Source organism: Capsicum annuum, chromosome 11 (assembly GCF_002878395.1).
Source record: "Capsicum annuum cultivar UCD-10X-F1 chromosome 11, UCD10Xv1.1, whole genome shotgun sequence".
NCBI classification, from domain to species: domain Eukaryota; kingdom Viridiplantae; phylum Streptophyta; class Magnoliopsida; order Solanales; family Solanaceae; genus Capsicum; species Capsicum annuum.
In genome coordinates this window covers 20,466,483-20,481,724 of record NC_061121.1, presented here as the reverse complement: position 1 = coordinate 20,481,724, position 15,242 = coordinate 20,466,483, and the positions used below count along the sequence as shown (strand labels likewise).

The 15,242-nt window shown below is 36.0% G+C and overlaps 3 protein-coding genes across 4 annotated transcripts; 2 read left to right on the top strand and 1 right to left on the bottom strand.

Annotated features, from left to right (window-relative positions):
- Positions 1 to 246: 246 nt before the first annotated feature.
- LOC107846834 (photosynthetic NDH subunit of lumenal location 2, chloroplastic) lies at positions 247 to 1,378 on the top strand. Of its 2 annotated transcripts, XM_016691110.2 has the most exons (3): positions 247 to 780; positions 850 to 916; positions 990 to 1,378. In XM_016691110.2, exons 1-3 carry the CDS (start codon positions 434 to 436, stop codon positions 1,086 to 1,088), a joined length of 513 nt encoding a protein of 170 aa, XP_016546596.1. In that variant the 5' UTR covers positions 247 to 433; the 3' UTR covers positions 1,089 to 1,378. The 2 variants fall into 2 exon arrangements, with proteins under 2 accessions (XP_016546596.1, XP_016546595.1); XM_016691109.2 differs by having other exon boundaries at positions 247 to 916.
- A 495-nt stretch (positions 1,379 to 1,873) lies between these two features.
- LOC107847109 (casparian strip membrane protein 2) lies at positions 1,874 to 2,926 on the bottom strand. Its single transcript, XM_016691346.2, has 3 exons — positions 2,584 to 2,926; positions 2,345 to 2,468; positions 1,874 to 2,249 (listed from the first exon to the last, which is right to left on the bottom strand). Exons 1-3 carry the CDS (start codon positions 2,799 to 2,801, stop codon positions 2,034 to 2,036), a joined length of 558 nt encoding a protein of 185 aa, XP_016546832.1. The 5' UTR covers positions 2,802 to 2,926; the 3' UTR covers positions 1,874 to 2,033.
- A 4,155-nt stretch (positions 2,927 to 7,081) lies between these two features.
- LOC107848514 lies at positions 7,082 to 11,571 on the top strand. Its single transcript, XM_016693299.2, has 7 exons — positions 7,082 to 7,239; positions 9,524 to 9,673; positions 10,280 to 10,348; positions 10,457 to 10,504; positions 10,616 to 10,669; positions 10,989 to 11,052; positions 11,147 to 11,571. Exons 2-7 carry the CDS (start codon positions 9,539 to 9,541, stop codon positions 11,221 to 11,223), a joined length of 447 nt encoding a protein of 148 aa, XP_016548785.1. The 5' UTR covers positions 7,082 to 7,239; positions 9,524 to 9,538; the 3' UTR covers positions 11,224 to 11,571.
- The last annotated feature ends 3,671 nt before the right edge of the window (positions 11,572 to 15,242 follow it).

The following is a 15,242-nucleotide window of genomic DNA, read 5'->3' as shown; positions in this document are numbered from 1 at the left end:
AATCATGTTCCTATCTAATTAGTGAATCGTTGTTCGTCAAAATAGAAAATTGGTCCCATCCCAATCCATCTACAAAATGTAGGTAGTGTTCAGTCTTAGTTGCTTCGAAAGAAATATGAACAAGGAAGAATATTTTCAAGTAACAGGCCAGCCCAAAGTTAACAATTCCAAAAATGGGCCAATTTAATAGCTAACTAGGCTAAACAACTAGAAACAAAAAGAACAAAGTCTCTTAAACATTGAGTCATCAACACCAAGTCTATTGGAAGAAAGGACACTTTTCAAAAACAAAATAAAAGAGGATAAAAAAGTTGCCAAGTCACCAAAAGCTAAGGTCCATTTTGGATTTAGGGAAATCAATTATTATCCATCCAAATGCACTCCAAAACACTCTGAAAACAACAAACATTTCTTCTAACTTTGTTACACAAACATGAGCACTTTCACAAATCCCACAACTTTGTTCCATCCAAAAATCACCATAACAAAAAATCATCACACACAATACAAGACACAACCCAAAATCCAATCAAACTTATCAAGTGATGAAGAAAAATCTTCATGCAGACGAAAACTCATCGCGACATTTCTAGCCACGCCATTGACACTAGGCCTACAATCTACCCCGTTAGCATTGGCTGAAAATTGGGGCGTTCGATCATTTTTAAGGGAACATTTCTTTGAACCTGGATTGTCACCTGAAGATGCAGTGGCACGAATTCGCCAAACAGCAGATGGACTACATAGCATTAAAGAGATGTTGGAGACCAATTCATGGAGGTATGTCTTGTTTTATATTCGTCTTAAATCAGCTTATCTTAAACAGGACATGAAGAATGCCTTGTCCAGGGTGCCTGAAAGTCGAAAAGAGTCTTATATTAAAACTGCCAATGAGCTGACTGATAACATGGCTGAGGTAACACTCATTAATTTAGAAAAATTTCAAGACTTGCAAGTACTTGTATTTATACGTATTTTTTCGTTTGCAGTTTGATTACTACATCCGAACTCCAAAGATATACGAATCTCGTGTATTCTACGAGAAGACGTTGAAATCAATTGATGAATTGGTGGCATTGCTAGCATAGTGTTTAGAATTTGCAAAATCAAAGCCAGATGTGAGTGAATGGTGTATCGAAAATCGCCTTTGGTTTAACAGATGTGAAGAACCTGTTTGGCATAATGACCAAGAGATCTTGAAATTATATAAAGTAGCAACTGAAATAGTCTCAGTTTGTGTTCATTAGTTTGTTCAAAAAAGGACTATCTTCAATAAGCAAATTAAAGCTTATGAGTACATAAGTTTGGTAGCCATTTCTGAGACCCTCTGTATTGGTCTGTCCAAAAGAGAATGTGACTTTTTCTTATTTGACTACTATTTAATTGTGACACACTTGACACTAACGTTAACTAAAAGTAAGCACTAAGGTGACTTTAATAATCACAATTTGCTAATTGATTTCTCATGCAACCACTCAACTAATACTCTTTTTGTTATGTGACACCCCTTTACCTTTTGGTCTGTCCAGAAGAGGATGTCGTTTTTCCTTATTTGACTACTATTTAGTTGTGGCACACTTTTCTTGACACTTAATTGTGAAGAAACGTTAACTAAAAGTAAGCACTAAGGTGACTTTAATAATCACAATTTGGTAAATACAACAAAGTCTTCCCTTATTTCATGAACTTCGTGCCCAGTTAAACGGTACCACATAAATTGGGACGGAGGAGTAGTTATTATCTCATAAAGTCAGATTCTTTGTTGAAGAAAATTGGAATCAAGAAGAAAGATAACCACTATTAGTTGAGTGATCATCTGCGAAATGAATTGTTGAACTCAAGATTGTTAACTTGATTTTTGAAGATGAAAACATTATAGAAAGGAGTAAATCTTTTCATTTGTGAACAATTGATGACAAGCTTGATACAATGAAATGCAAATCATGAATTAAACCTTTACAAACACAATACACACAGAGAGAGACACAAAGGCTAGCAATTGCTAGCGCATATGGTTCCATTTTTCGGCACTTTTATCTCCTGGATAATGCGATAGCTGAGAAAATAATAAGCAGAACCATCAACGCCATTGCACCAAACGAGCCAATAAGCGATCCAGCAGAACGCTGGCAGAAATCTGTATACTGTTGGCATATCGAAAACCAGTTAGCTGAAGTGTTCCCATTATGTGCCAAATACACAATCGCGGCTGCTGCAGATGCTCCCGATGTGAGAAAAACCAGCATTATCTTCAAAAATAGTCACAAAGATATCAGCAACAACTTCATAACTACACATACAACTATATGTACGAAAACTTTAGTAGAAATTTTAAGTCTATTACCGCGTCTAGAACAATGAGCAAAACTCTGCTCTTTCCTGCCCTTCTTCTCATAATGTGAAAGATCGAAATAGGGATAGAAAGTGCAAGATATACACAAGCTATAGCATTCGAAACAACAAAGAACCTTCAATCACAAGTAACAAAACAAACAAAAAGAAGAGTTATTCAGTCAACATTTCAATCCAAGAAAAGGTTAAAAACTTATGTTTCATGTACTAATATGTTGGCATTTTGCTTACTTAAACGCGTCGATATCATCATATTGAGCCTCAAAATTTACAATCTGTGTACTAAATGGAAGTGCTTGATCTGCAGTACCCATTGCCACAGCACTTCCTAAGGTTGCAGCAAGTGCAACGACACGTAATACTAGATCAAATACAGATATCCCTCTGTTCACTCCATGAACTTTTTTGGCCTTTGATGCTTCTCCAGCTTCAATTGATACTGCCTTCATCTTTCCCTTTTAGATCAAATTTGTATGTTAAGCTTGTTCTGAGATTAAGTATGATTGGCCGCGAATTTATAACAAATTTTACCAATAATTAAGCAGTTATTAGAGTGGATATTAGGTTTGGATGACACATATTAGTTGTTGCTTTTGCTTATTTAATCAATGAATTGTACAACTTTATGGTTAAATACATGACATTCCTCAAAGTGGTTTAAGTTTTGTATTAACTTGCTAGACTTTTTACCTGCTCTACTTTCTTCATAACATGTACTCCAAAGCATATTTTTTTCAAGAAAATGTATCATATACAAGAAACTCTCAACATTACGAAACAACATACTTAATGTAATCCCATAAGTGGGGTATGAAGAGGATAGAATGTACGTGTATGGGGTACCTTACCCCTACCTTTGTATGGTAGAGAGGTTGTTTTTAATAGAAACCGCATCATTCTTTCTCCTATTTTTTTCTTCTTTTTTAAGGATCGTTTGAAGATTCTTACCCGTATATTAATTTTTGCATAAGTTATATAAACGTTTGGTGGAGATAAGCATCCAGTACCCCTGAACTAAACCCAAAGTTGCTACGACATAATCCAACTTCATGGGATTCTATTACCCTTGAACTCAATTTTAACGTATTTTTGTCACCCTTCTGTGTTGATGTGGCACCTTGCATGAAGTTAAACACCCAAGGCCCGTAAAGGACTGCAATATGTCATGCCAGCTAAAAAAGTTGACAAAGATACGCTAAAATTTACTTTCGAGGTAATAGAACCCGTGAAGTTGGAGCATGTCACAACAAATTTGATCATAGTTAGGGGCTACTAGATGCTTATCTCACGTTTGGTGGCTAGTTAGGAAGTAAGTTGGAAATTCATGTATATCTTACGCGGGATAAAAGATGCAATAACTAATACATGCAGATCGCATAACTAATCCCTGCATAATTCTAACCAGCTACCAAACGGCCCCTTAATGTTTTGCAAACGTACTTCATGATCATTGAATTGTTAATTTGTTATACTAGGTTAAATGATAGTGTAGTAATAGTAATGACTATGATCCTAACTCCCAAATGGTTTTTTGGATTAGGCACAAAGTTGTACTTGAACATGAGAACCAAGGAGGAGGAATAAGATTTAGAATATAGGAAAGTTGAATGATTAATAATAGACAATGAGAAAGAAAGCAAAGAAAGAGTTTATGGAGTAGGTCAAATCAATCTAACTAATTTCTAGTTCAATTTTTTTTTCTAACCAATTTTCTTTTCGCTGATTTTGATTCGTTGGCATTTTATGCACTTGTTAACAAATTTACTTGATACGGTATAAATTTGTCCAAGTTTTTTGCTAATTATTATTAGTAGTGTATTTTATAGCTGTAGCTATAACTATAATGCGGAAATTTAAAGTTTGCAAATCAGGAGTATGAAAAATCAAATGAAACAAAAAAAATTATAATAAAAAACATATTATTAATCTTTGGTCAAATGACCTATATATGAAAAACTAATATTGAAAAATATAAAATCTATTCGGAGAAAATTTTTCCCTAAACAAACTCTTTAATGACTACATTGTGGATGTTATTGTATTACTCTACTTAATGAGAAAGCGTTTTTCTATTTATAGAGTTCCAAAATATTTCCTTCAACTAATTTAGGTGTACGCACCTTGTGCATGTACCTCACTTTGATGAGTTCAAATATTACACTAAATAGGATATTTGTTTAAATAATAAAGATGAATATAATAATTAAATTTAATATCTTTTGAGCATATAAAGATGATGAATTTATTTACTAAACCTAACATTTACCAAAAATATTTTTAAAAGTCGATCGGCATTCATCTACTATCTGTAAATTACAATAAAACAATACAATGATAGAGACATCAAAATAATACAATTAAATTTAATTTTTACACAAAAAAAAATTCTCAAAGGCGTCCAACACTCATCTACCACCTATAACAAGAAATTCTTCAAAGTCGACCAACATTCATCTATGACCTATAAGCTATAAAAAAAAATGATATGATAGTGATCACAAAGCTTCAATTTTGATCCAACTAATTCATGTCTGATCGAAAATTTTGACCCTAAAGAATGATTTTGAATAAAAACAAAGAAGATATATATATACACATGTTGAATTCTATTATGCTGACAAAAACTGTGAAGAAATTGAGGGAACATACAGTCGAACCAAGTTAGATGAACATCAATCATATTCTCTCAATAAGACCAGTTTGTTCTCTAGTTTAACGTACATCCCAATATTATAGAAGTAATTCCTTAATAGAGTCATATTTTAGGAGTATTTTTCTAATTGATAAGTAGAAAAAAAAATATTAATGGTTTCTGAAAATATTTGTCTATGAAAGGTAAAATTTGAAAATAATCGTGCTCCTTTTATTTTCTTTCTAAAAATAAAAATAAAATTTTAAAACAATATAGATTAAGTAAAATATCAATTATAAGAACCTTCTAACTTAAAAAGTAAATTTGTATATAAAAGGTAATAGACGGAAGTAGTAAAATATTTTATGTCGGTGTTTTTTTATTTTTTGTTTAATAACATTTCTTTTTATTTTTGGTCGAAAGAATGTAAATAGAGTTTTAATTAAATATAAATTAAATAAATAGTAAAAAGATAGTTTTGTTAAAGGAAGTCTTTTAATGAAGGGTAAAAAATTCAAATCACTTTTTTAACAGTCTTCACACTTTTAATATATTATTATATTATATTATTTTTATTATTATTATTATAGATAAAGAGTTTATTCAAATATAAAAAAAAAAAAATTTAAAAACTTAAATTTTATAACAAAAATCAGAACAAAAATCCTAACAATTGTTTTTTTTAAATCCTTGTGATGTAAGCTATTTAAGCCACCTCCTATTAATTACCCTGGGCTCATACCACACGTGTCCTTAATTCAAAAGGCAACCCACTTGTCAAGTAGGGGTGGGCGTTCGGTATTCGGTTGGGTATTTTTATAATTCGGGTTCGGTAATTCGATAATCGATAAATGAAAGTAGATATCAAATACCATACCATTAAATTTCGGTTCGGTAATTCGGTAATTGGTAAATTAAATTTTGGTTCGATACGGGATTCGGTATTACCATATTAAAGTCGGACATGCTTATAGTGATCCTATTTGGTGATAATAGTGGTGATTTTCAACCAACATTTTGAGAAAAATTTAATTTTGTTTGATAGTTTTACACCTCTGAATACACAATTTGACACCGAAAAAAATCAATTTTATTTGGTCTTGTTACACGTTGATATGTGTGGCTCAATTAATGAAACACCTTAAAACCTATGTTATTATAGTTTGATCTAACTCCAAGAAGGGGAGAACTGAATGTAACACGAATAACATTTACATCAAATGGATGTAACACGGACTAAATGTAACGAACTGGATGTAAATGTGATGCAAAGTCATAATATTACTTCTTATAAATATATAGAGAGCAATATATGTTATGTTGTCTTCCAAGTGATGAGTTTTTCGATAATTTCCATCTGTTGTTGACATGTGAACACAAGGATTAAGAAGGCTTGACCAAGTCTCTTTGGTTAAAGCCATTTCCGACCTATGTTAGGAATATTAGAGTTGGGCAAGTGCAGCCAGCAATGGTGTTATGTATCATGTCATGAAGACTTCTTTTCTGTTGTTCCCTTCCACGCCCTGATTTTCATTTTTAGTGTGATATTTTCATCAAAAGTTGTCACATGTTGATTGCAAGGAAGTCTGTTGTGTAAAGTTAAAAGTCTACTTTATGTCTATGTTTAATAGTTCAAAATTTGCTTGAGCAATATTCACACAAGTATGTGGCTTTTGGAGTGTGGCCTATGGGTCACTTAACTATTATTGGATATTCGGGAAATACCAAATACCAAACGGTAGTAATATTTTTTATCAGTCCCGAACCCAAATACCATAATTTTAAAATTTTACTCCCAAATGCTAAATTGCCGAATATCAATTACCAAATTTTTCAGTTCGATACGATAATTTAATTTTTGATATTTTATGTCCACCCCGAAAGTCGATTTGCGGCATGTCATTCGTGGTAAGGTTCTTCATTGTGGACATGTCAACTCAATGGAACCCATTATTTAGAGCAACACCAACACTGAGAGGGAATGTGATCATCAACAAATATAAAGCCCAACTATAGCCCAAAAACACCGCAAGCCCAAAACTGAAAGCCCATATTCTCCTATTGAATTGAAACGCAACCTTTCTTTTCTTTTTCCTTTTTAATTTATATATATATATATATATATATTTATTTTTTTTTTATTTTTTTTTATTCTCTTCTAATTCTTATAATTTTGCAGTTTATTTTGCTTCTTTATTTCTGCTCCATATTTCTGGTAACTCATCGGTTTCATCCATCTTCACTTCACATTCCAGGTACTCCTTTTTCTTCTTCCCTTTTATGCTTTATTAATTTCCCACATCTAATCATTCATTTTCTTGCCTTTTTGCTTCTTATTTTTATTTATTTTCATTTTTATTGGTGGTGATTTTCTGGGACCTATATTAAAGTTTGATTCTTTTTTTGTTATTTTCTTTCGTCGTGATTAGGTTTATTATTGGTTAATTTACTATTTATGTTGTGGGTTTCAATGGGATTTTACTATTTGATCCAAATTTTAATGTAAAAAAATTAGAGATGTTACTCTGTTTATGATGATTGATTTGAATTGCTGAATCTATGCCTTTATTTCGTATTTCTTGAACTAGGAAGGAATTTTATAGCATATTTTTTCCCCTGATTTTGTTTTTTTTCTTTTTTCATCATTGCATGTTTTGTCAGCCTGGCTCTGTGATGTTGATGTTGGTTAAGCTAACATAGAAGTGAAATCTTGAAAAAAAGAAATTGATAATTTTTTATTTGCTCTCGAATTTCGGGGATCAATTTAACTTTTCCTTAAAATAAAAAAGTCTATTACGTTGGGATTGGTAAAGCTACTGCCATGTGACAAGGAGGTCATGGGTTCAAGCTGTGGAAACAGACTCTTGTAAAAATACAGTTTAAGGTTGCATACAATAAATATTTGTGGTCGTTTTAGTGCACCGAGATGTGTTTTTTTTTTTTCACATTGGGATCGGGAAGGGGATAGTGAGAATTGAGGTGTTTGGGGTGATCCCACTGTAAGCGTTGTACACAATTCAATGTTTCAATCAACTCTGTAGAATTTGTTGTTTTTGAATGATATGGCTTGCTTATCGGACTAGAAGCTGTACATTATACCATATAGGATGGTGTCACACATTACATTGTTGCAGTGTGGATGAAAAGAAGGCTTGCATCCAAAGTTTGTGTAATAAAAAGGTACCACCAAAATTTAAAGTTAAGGTTCTATGGAGTGGTGGTTAGACCGGCTTTCTTGTATTGGGTGGAGTGTTGGCTAATCTATTACTCTCATGTTCAAAAGATGCATGTAGCGGAAATGAGGATGTTGAAACGGATGTGTGGCCATACTAGGAGTGATAGGATTAGGAATGAACATAACCTAGGCTCTGTAGTGGACAAGATAAAGGAAAGGGAGACTGAGACGGCTTGGGCATGTGAAGAGGAGATGTCATGCCTCAGTGAAGAGGTGCGAGAGGTTGGATGTATTAGGTACAAGAAGAGACAGAGATAGGCCGAAGAAGTACTGGTAAGTGATGATCAAATAGGATATGATGCATCTTCAACTTAGCAAAGACATGACCTTAGATAGAAAGGTATGGAGTTCGCGGATAAGGATAGAAAGTTAGTAGATAGTTGTCTGTTATCTTGCTTTTCGATGGGGCTTGGTGGTAGTCTTGAGCACCGTGTTTTATTCGTAGTATTAGTCTTATTCATGTAGTTTATGGCTTTTGGTATCTGTTATCATATGTTTTTACGATGTTTAGATTATCCCACTGTGTTGTTTATGTTTCAGTTCCTTGTGTGTATGTATGCTCTGCACTACTTTCCTGTTAGTTGTTGTGTTTTCTTCATTGTCGTTTGCCTTTCCATTACTACTTTGCGTTGCTTCACTTGAGCCGGGGGTTTTCCGGAAACAGCCTCTCTACCTCCAAGAGGTAGGGGTAAGGTCTGTGTACATCCTACCCTCGCTGGACCCCGCTTTGGGATTTCACTAGGTATGTTGTTGTTGTTGTTGTAAGATGTGTTTTTCATTATTTGTAGGGATTCTTCGAGGATTCGGTTTGTATGTGTTGGCTAAGTAGATTGAATCTCCATCAATTCTGTGCTTGAGTGTATGTAGACTGCAATCAGTTTATGTGATCTGTGATATTTAGAATTTGTGTTCAAGATCCTTTATGCTTTTTATATAATGTTCTATGTTATCCAGCGCAGTGGATTTCATGAATGACCGGTGAATCTTCGTTCATTACCTAAGATCATATATGCCATGTCTTATGATTCATTGATTTTACTTTCATTTACTTACTAATGCCTTTGTCTGTTTATGGTCATTTTCTGGTATGTGGATCGATTGGAACTCTTCGCGTTCAGTTTAAATTTAAGAGAGTACCTTGAATTTCAAAAATTTAACTGGAAGATGCCCAATATTTTGTATTTTCTTGCTTTGATATCCAATAAAACGTTTTCAAGAAAATGGTTCTCGATCCGGAAAAGCAGCTGTGTATGCTTAACCTAACTTTAGCTATGAGTGATATGAAACCAGTTTTATTTTTGCAGAAACAATCACACAAAATGTCAAACCCCTCAGATGAAAGTGGCAAGGAACCAAACCTTGGTAATGATCCTCCTAAAGGTGAAGTGAATGATGACCTTCCTGCAGAAGATCCAAAGAGTTCAGAAGAAGAAAGCCGAGAACCGTCTCAAGAGGTACATATTTTCATATGCAACTAATTGATTCCATTTGCTCAAGCTTTTGCGATGTTAATGAACGATGAAGCATATGTTAAAGCCATACAGATTAGGGAATACTTTTTTGTACGGAAGGTTTTTCTAAAAATTCCCATGTACTTTGTTCTTTTATTTGCAGCCCAAATCTTCTATACTACTAATCAATGACGAAGTATACAATAAAATGATCGGGATTAGTGAAAACATTTTTGTACCAAAAGATTTTCTAGAAATAAGTCCTGTGTACTTTCATTTACAGCTCAAATATTTTAAAATGCCAGTCACCGATGTAACGTATTTGAAGTGTAGCAATTAGGGAATACATTTAGCATCAGGAGATATTCTGAAACAATTCCCATGTACTTTGTTTCTTTTTCTGTGTCATATAACACCATGAGAATGAGATCCCATTCATAGGACTGGTATTCATCTATAAGGGTATATGATAAGTGTAGGTTGATGGAAGTGTTATGGAAACTCACCTAAATTTTATTAGTTGCAACTATACTAAACATTTACTGTGCTTCTGCGAATTTTTTCTTGAGATTCGGGGCATAAATTTGTTTCCTCATTACATATATCCAGGAGCAGGAGGAACTAATGAAGAAAAAGTATGGTGGATTAGTGAAAAAGAAACCTCCCTTGATAACTAAGGTGATTACTCTTTGGCATCTCAAATTCTCTTTCGTCGATGTATTTGATTTTTACTTTCAATTCCCTGTCCCCGTCAAATTTTCTATCAACCTCTTATACATTTGCCAGGACCATGAACGTGCTTTTTTCGATTCAGCGGATTGGGCACTAGGAAAGGTACTCAGCTCTAGTGTAACTTTTGGCTGTTTCAGTCTTTAGCTAAAGTTCAATGTTGAAGTTTTGAGAATCTTTATAACCATGATGTTTTCGTTTTCGTTTATCTTGCAGCAAGGAGGACAGAAGGCCAAAACACCTGCTGAGGCACTTCGCCCAAAGTTAGAGGTGCATTCCTATTACTCTGAGAAACACATTTCCAGTTTCTATTGTTGGTCGTAATGGCTTGTTTTTTCTTTTCGTCTTTGTCAGTTTTAAAAGGTTTTGATTCGCCAACTTAGTTAAGGAAAATAGGTAAATCCTGAAGCATACATAGATAAGGAAGTTAAATTCCAACTACAACATGGCTACAGAAATTTGTCCTTCAAAATAGCGACAAATAAAAATGATAATACGAATGCACAGCCTGCTCCAAGTTGCCCCACGTTCAATTTCTTTTCGATTATCATAACAAGATTTGCATTGCTTATGTATTCTTTGATAACAGCCGACACCACACCAGCAACTTCGTACTCGACTCTCAGCTTCTAAACTGACAGATGCCGGTGAAGGTATGTACATAAAAGCTACTCCTGTAGTGTGATCTTACTGGAAGCAAAACTCAACCCGTCTCTTTCCTTTCTCCATTTTAAAATCTGGCAACAGATGGCAGCAACAACGACCTCGTCCAGCTAGATGACCAGAGTGGAACACCAGCAGCGGATGGCGAGAATAAGTCTTAGATCAAGAGGCATCAGGGCCAAGACATTCTTGAGCAAGTCTCATCAAAGGTTCCTGCTGATATAACTGAAGGTGGTGGTGTGTAAATCAGGCTAGCTAAGTACTTATAGAGGTAAAAAGAAGAAAAGAGAGAATAATTGCTCGTGTGGCGAATTTTTGTGCTGAGATTAGATTTGTGGTGTCCTATACTGAGCTGATTTGCTTGCATAAAATTGAGAAAACTGCCTGCAAGTTCTTTTACAAGAATGTTCACATCTGGCTGTGTCATGATGTACTATACTTTTTGATGGTATAAAGGCGCAAGATTGACCAATGTTAATGAAATGTTAAAAGACATGCACTTTTTGCAATATTTATGTCTTTCCCTTTCGGTACATTGTACATTTGTGCTTTGATATTTATAGCCACATACAAACTAGGATTTTGGTTTTGAACACTAGAATTTAAAGTCGCCGGCACTCAAGCATTTGAGACAAGCATATGACTACTGGCAGGATCAACCAGGTAGCATTCCTCATCGACGCCGGCATTGCATGAGTCCGGCCTGCCCATAAGGGCGCAGACGGGTTCAAGGCAAGCACGGCCGTCGTTTGCAAGGAGGATCGTACAGGGCAGATAGGAGCCGATGAAGACCCCAGACACTGCGTCTACAGCATTCGAGAATCCCGATCGCCGCTCATGGACCACGACATTGCAAGACGAAGCGAGGAAAGCGTGGGACACGAGGGCAGCCTTTCGGTTCACCCCGCGCACGGAATGCGAGGGGCGAAAGGCGATCAGTAAAACTTGATAATGCCTGGGCATTAGGTATGCAGCACAGGAAATCGACTTCGAGCAAGCCTAAATTGCGCTTGCCCCACGACTGAGATGGCATGCGGGTCAGGACATCACTGTTCGAGCAGGGATCCAACCTAACCGCACATACCGAACACAACTCACGCGCCGTGCGTCCAAATGTTCCGTCGATGCACGCCCAGCACTGGCCCCAACACCCAGCAATAGATGCCGTGTGCTGCTGCCTATGCGGACGTTGCAAGGCTGAAACAAGTCCCGCTTGACACGATAGCCTGCCCTTGGGGGGAGCAGAGGAGATGAAGGCACGCCGAGGCTTATGCACAGGCGCCGCCCACACCGGGCGCCGGCGCTCACCACGGATTCGGCTCGGCCGCATGTGTGCAGCGCCTGGAGCTTGCCCCGAGAGCAGCATGTAGGACTCGCCGCATGCACAAAAGCACCGCCTCGTCCGAAATCAAGCGCCAGCAGCCCCGTCGTGGACGACGCCACCGATAACCGAAACGAGCGTACAATGAAGTGCGGTCGACGTTACTTCACGGGCACTGAAGGCTCGCACGGACTAGCCATGCATGCTTCCATGTGCCCACACTGCACGCCGATATGTCCACTGAGCGCCTATGCCAACTAGCGACAGTCGCCTTGAAGTGCCTTCAACACCTCTACCCCTTATATATGCTTAAAAAAAAAAACAACCCAAGTGACAGGAGTAGACATGATTTTGCCAGTGAATCATCCTAGACATATGCGGACTCGAACTATACTTTTTGATGTGAGACAAAGCCTATGCACTCACAAAAAAGTCGCGTAATTTGTAAACGATAATTTTCGTTAAGAAAATATTTTTTTTCAAATATCATTTATGAAAATTCAAAAGCTAAGTAAAAATAAATCAAAAATAGAAAAATATTTATAAAAATATAAAAACATTAGGAAAATATTTCCAGCGCATAAACTAACCTTAAACCAACAATCGAGAGCATATTTGTACTTATAACGTAACGATATAAAATATTTAAATTTAAGGATGTTAAATGAAAATTTGAAAAATATAAAAATAACGTCCCAGAATGCAACGGATAAGTAACAACCCCAGAACAAGCATATTAGAATGAAGTAGCCTTAAACCAATAGTTGAGTGCATATTTTTACGAATAACGCAACGATATAAAATATTTAAATCTAAGGATATTAAATAAGAATTTAAAAAATATATAAAAATAATGTAGGGCCAGGACATTAGGAAAACCGCCCCAACATATAAGGTAACATTGAAATATATTTTAAAAAAATACTTGGAGCATGTATGTAAAGAAAGGAGTATGCAACGGTGAGTAATACGGATGGCCGTTAGAAAAATATTAGGATGCACCATGGCACCTAGGTTTACGCACTTTTGATTTTGGTGTGGCGCCATGGTGCCATGGCGCCTTGGTTCCATCGTGCAATGGTTCATTCCTCCCTTTCGAAAGTAGGTCAAGGATTACTCGGATGAAGTTTCCCATCCAAAGGATCCTTAGGTGGTTAGCGACAAAGAGCAGCATAAGAATTCAAGAGGCTGGTCTCTTTAACCCTACGGATGATATAGTACGTCTTCTTTCAAGTAAAATAATTTGACTCAAAGAAAGATATTGAAATAGATATTTCATCTGTTGCAACAGATTACCCGTCCACTAAAACTAGTGCAGCAGATCGATAATCTGTTGCGATAGATAATCCATATTTTACAACAGATTAACCATTTGCTGCTCTGGTTCTTTGAACCTGACTCAATAGATTACCTATCTACTGTAAGTTATGCAATTGATGGATAATCAGATGTAATATATTGTAAATCTGTTACGACATACAGATCAGTTGTTGCGGCAAATAGATCATCTATTGCATAATTTGACTGTGTTAATATGTTACCCAACTGACTGTAAATTATTATTATATGATTTAAATGTATCTGTCTTTTTTTATAAGTTTTGTATCCTTGGATCGTGCCTACTAAGCAGAAGTTAAGGTTGACTTCTTTTATTACTCTAGGTCTTGTTGATACAATAGCAGACCCAATGGTGGAGTTAATAAAGAAGGAATTGGCTGGAGACACAACCATAAGAAGAGCAGTTAGGCAAGGTCAGCCTAATGTTAAAGCTCTTCAGGACCAACCTACTGCTACAGATTCGGGTGCTTCTTCTGGGGGTTCTTGATGGTGGAGTTGTTGATGATGGTGGTAGCCATCCTGATGCTGATGCTGCAGCTAGTCGTGATGATTAGCATGTTGATGCTCACGAAAAAATAAATATATTTGAAACCACCCCTTACACAGGTCCCTTTCACCCTTACACCAGTCTCTCCTACCCTTACAGTGGTCCCTCTCACCCCTCTTCACCCTCATGTTCATATTGTAAATACAAAGTATACAAGGATAGACAGGATAAACTCCTTGAAAAACTAGAGGTTATCACTGAAGCTGTTGAGGAATTGAAATCTAAGAGGGGTGTCATATCATCCGAGAAGGTGAGGAAGACATACACTCAATTAGCCAAATACTCTCCAGTCTAAAAACAAAAAAAATTGTAACTCCTCCCTCTCTAAAAGTTATTTAAGTTTAGGGTCCACTGAAGAAGGTGGACATATACGTAGCACTTGGCGGCAAAGAAAGGAAGGAACTGCGAAAGACCACGCATGCCAAGAAGAAGAAATCTGTACAAAAATACACCATGCATATGTTTGACACCCAAGACTTCAAGATGATAACAAATATGCATGAGTGGTACGTGGACAAGGTAAGTTTACTTTTCTTAAACTAGCCTTCTAATCTACTCCATGAAAAAGAAGCTACGCAACAGATGTGTAATCTGTTGCAACATCTGGGTATTCTGGTGCAACTGATGGTGGTTCTGTTGCAACAGATTTGCATAAGTTGCATTAGCTAGGTAATCTGTGAACAGATTTAGAGAACCTTCTGCAATAGATGGACCATCCATTGCATCTTCCCACTATATTTTTCTTCTTTATAATTACTAATTTATTTAAAAATTGTCTTCTTATATCACAGTATATTGATGAAATTCTCTGCCTCATGAGAGGCAGAAAATTAGTGTACCCGGATGCTTATCATGTTGTCGATATGATAATGGACCTCAACTACTACAACAATTTCAAGAATAGGTACAATGAGCTCACTGGGCCAGCTAAAACTCCCAGTCGCTCGGGATTTGATTGGTTAGTTTCTACGTAA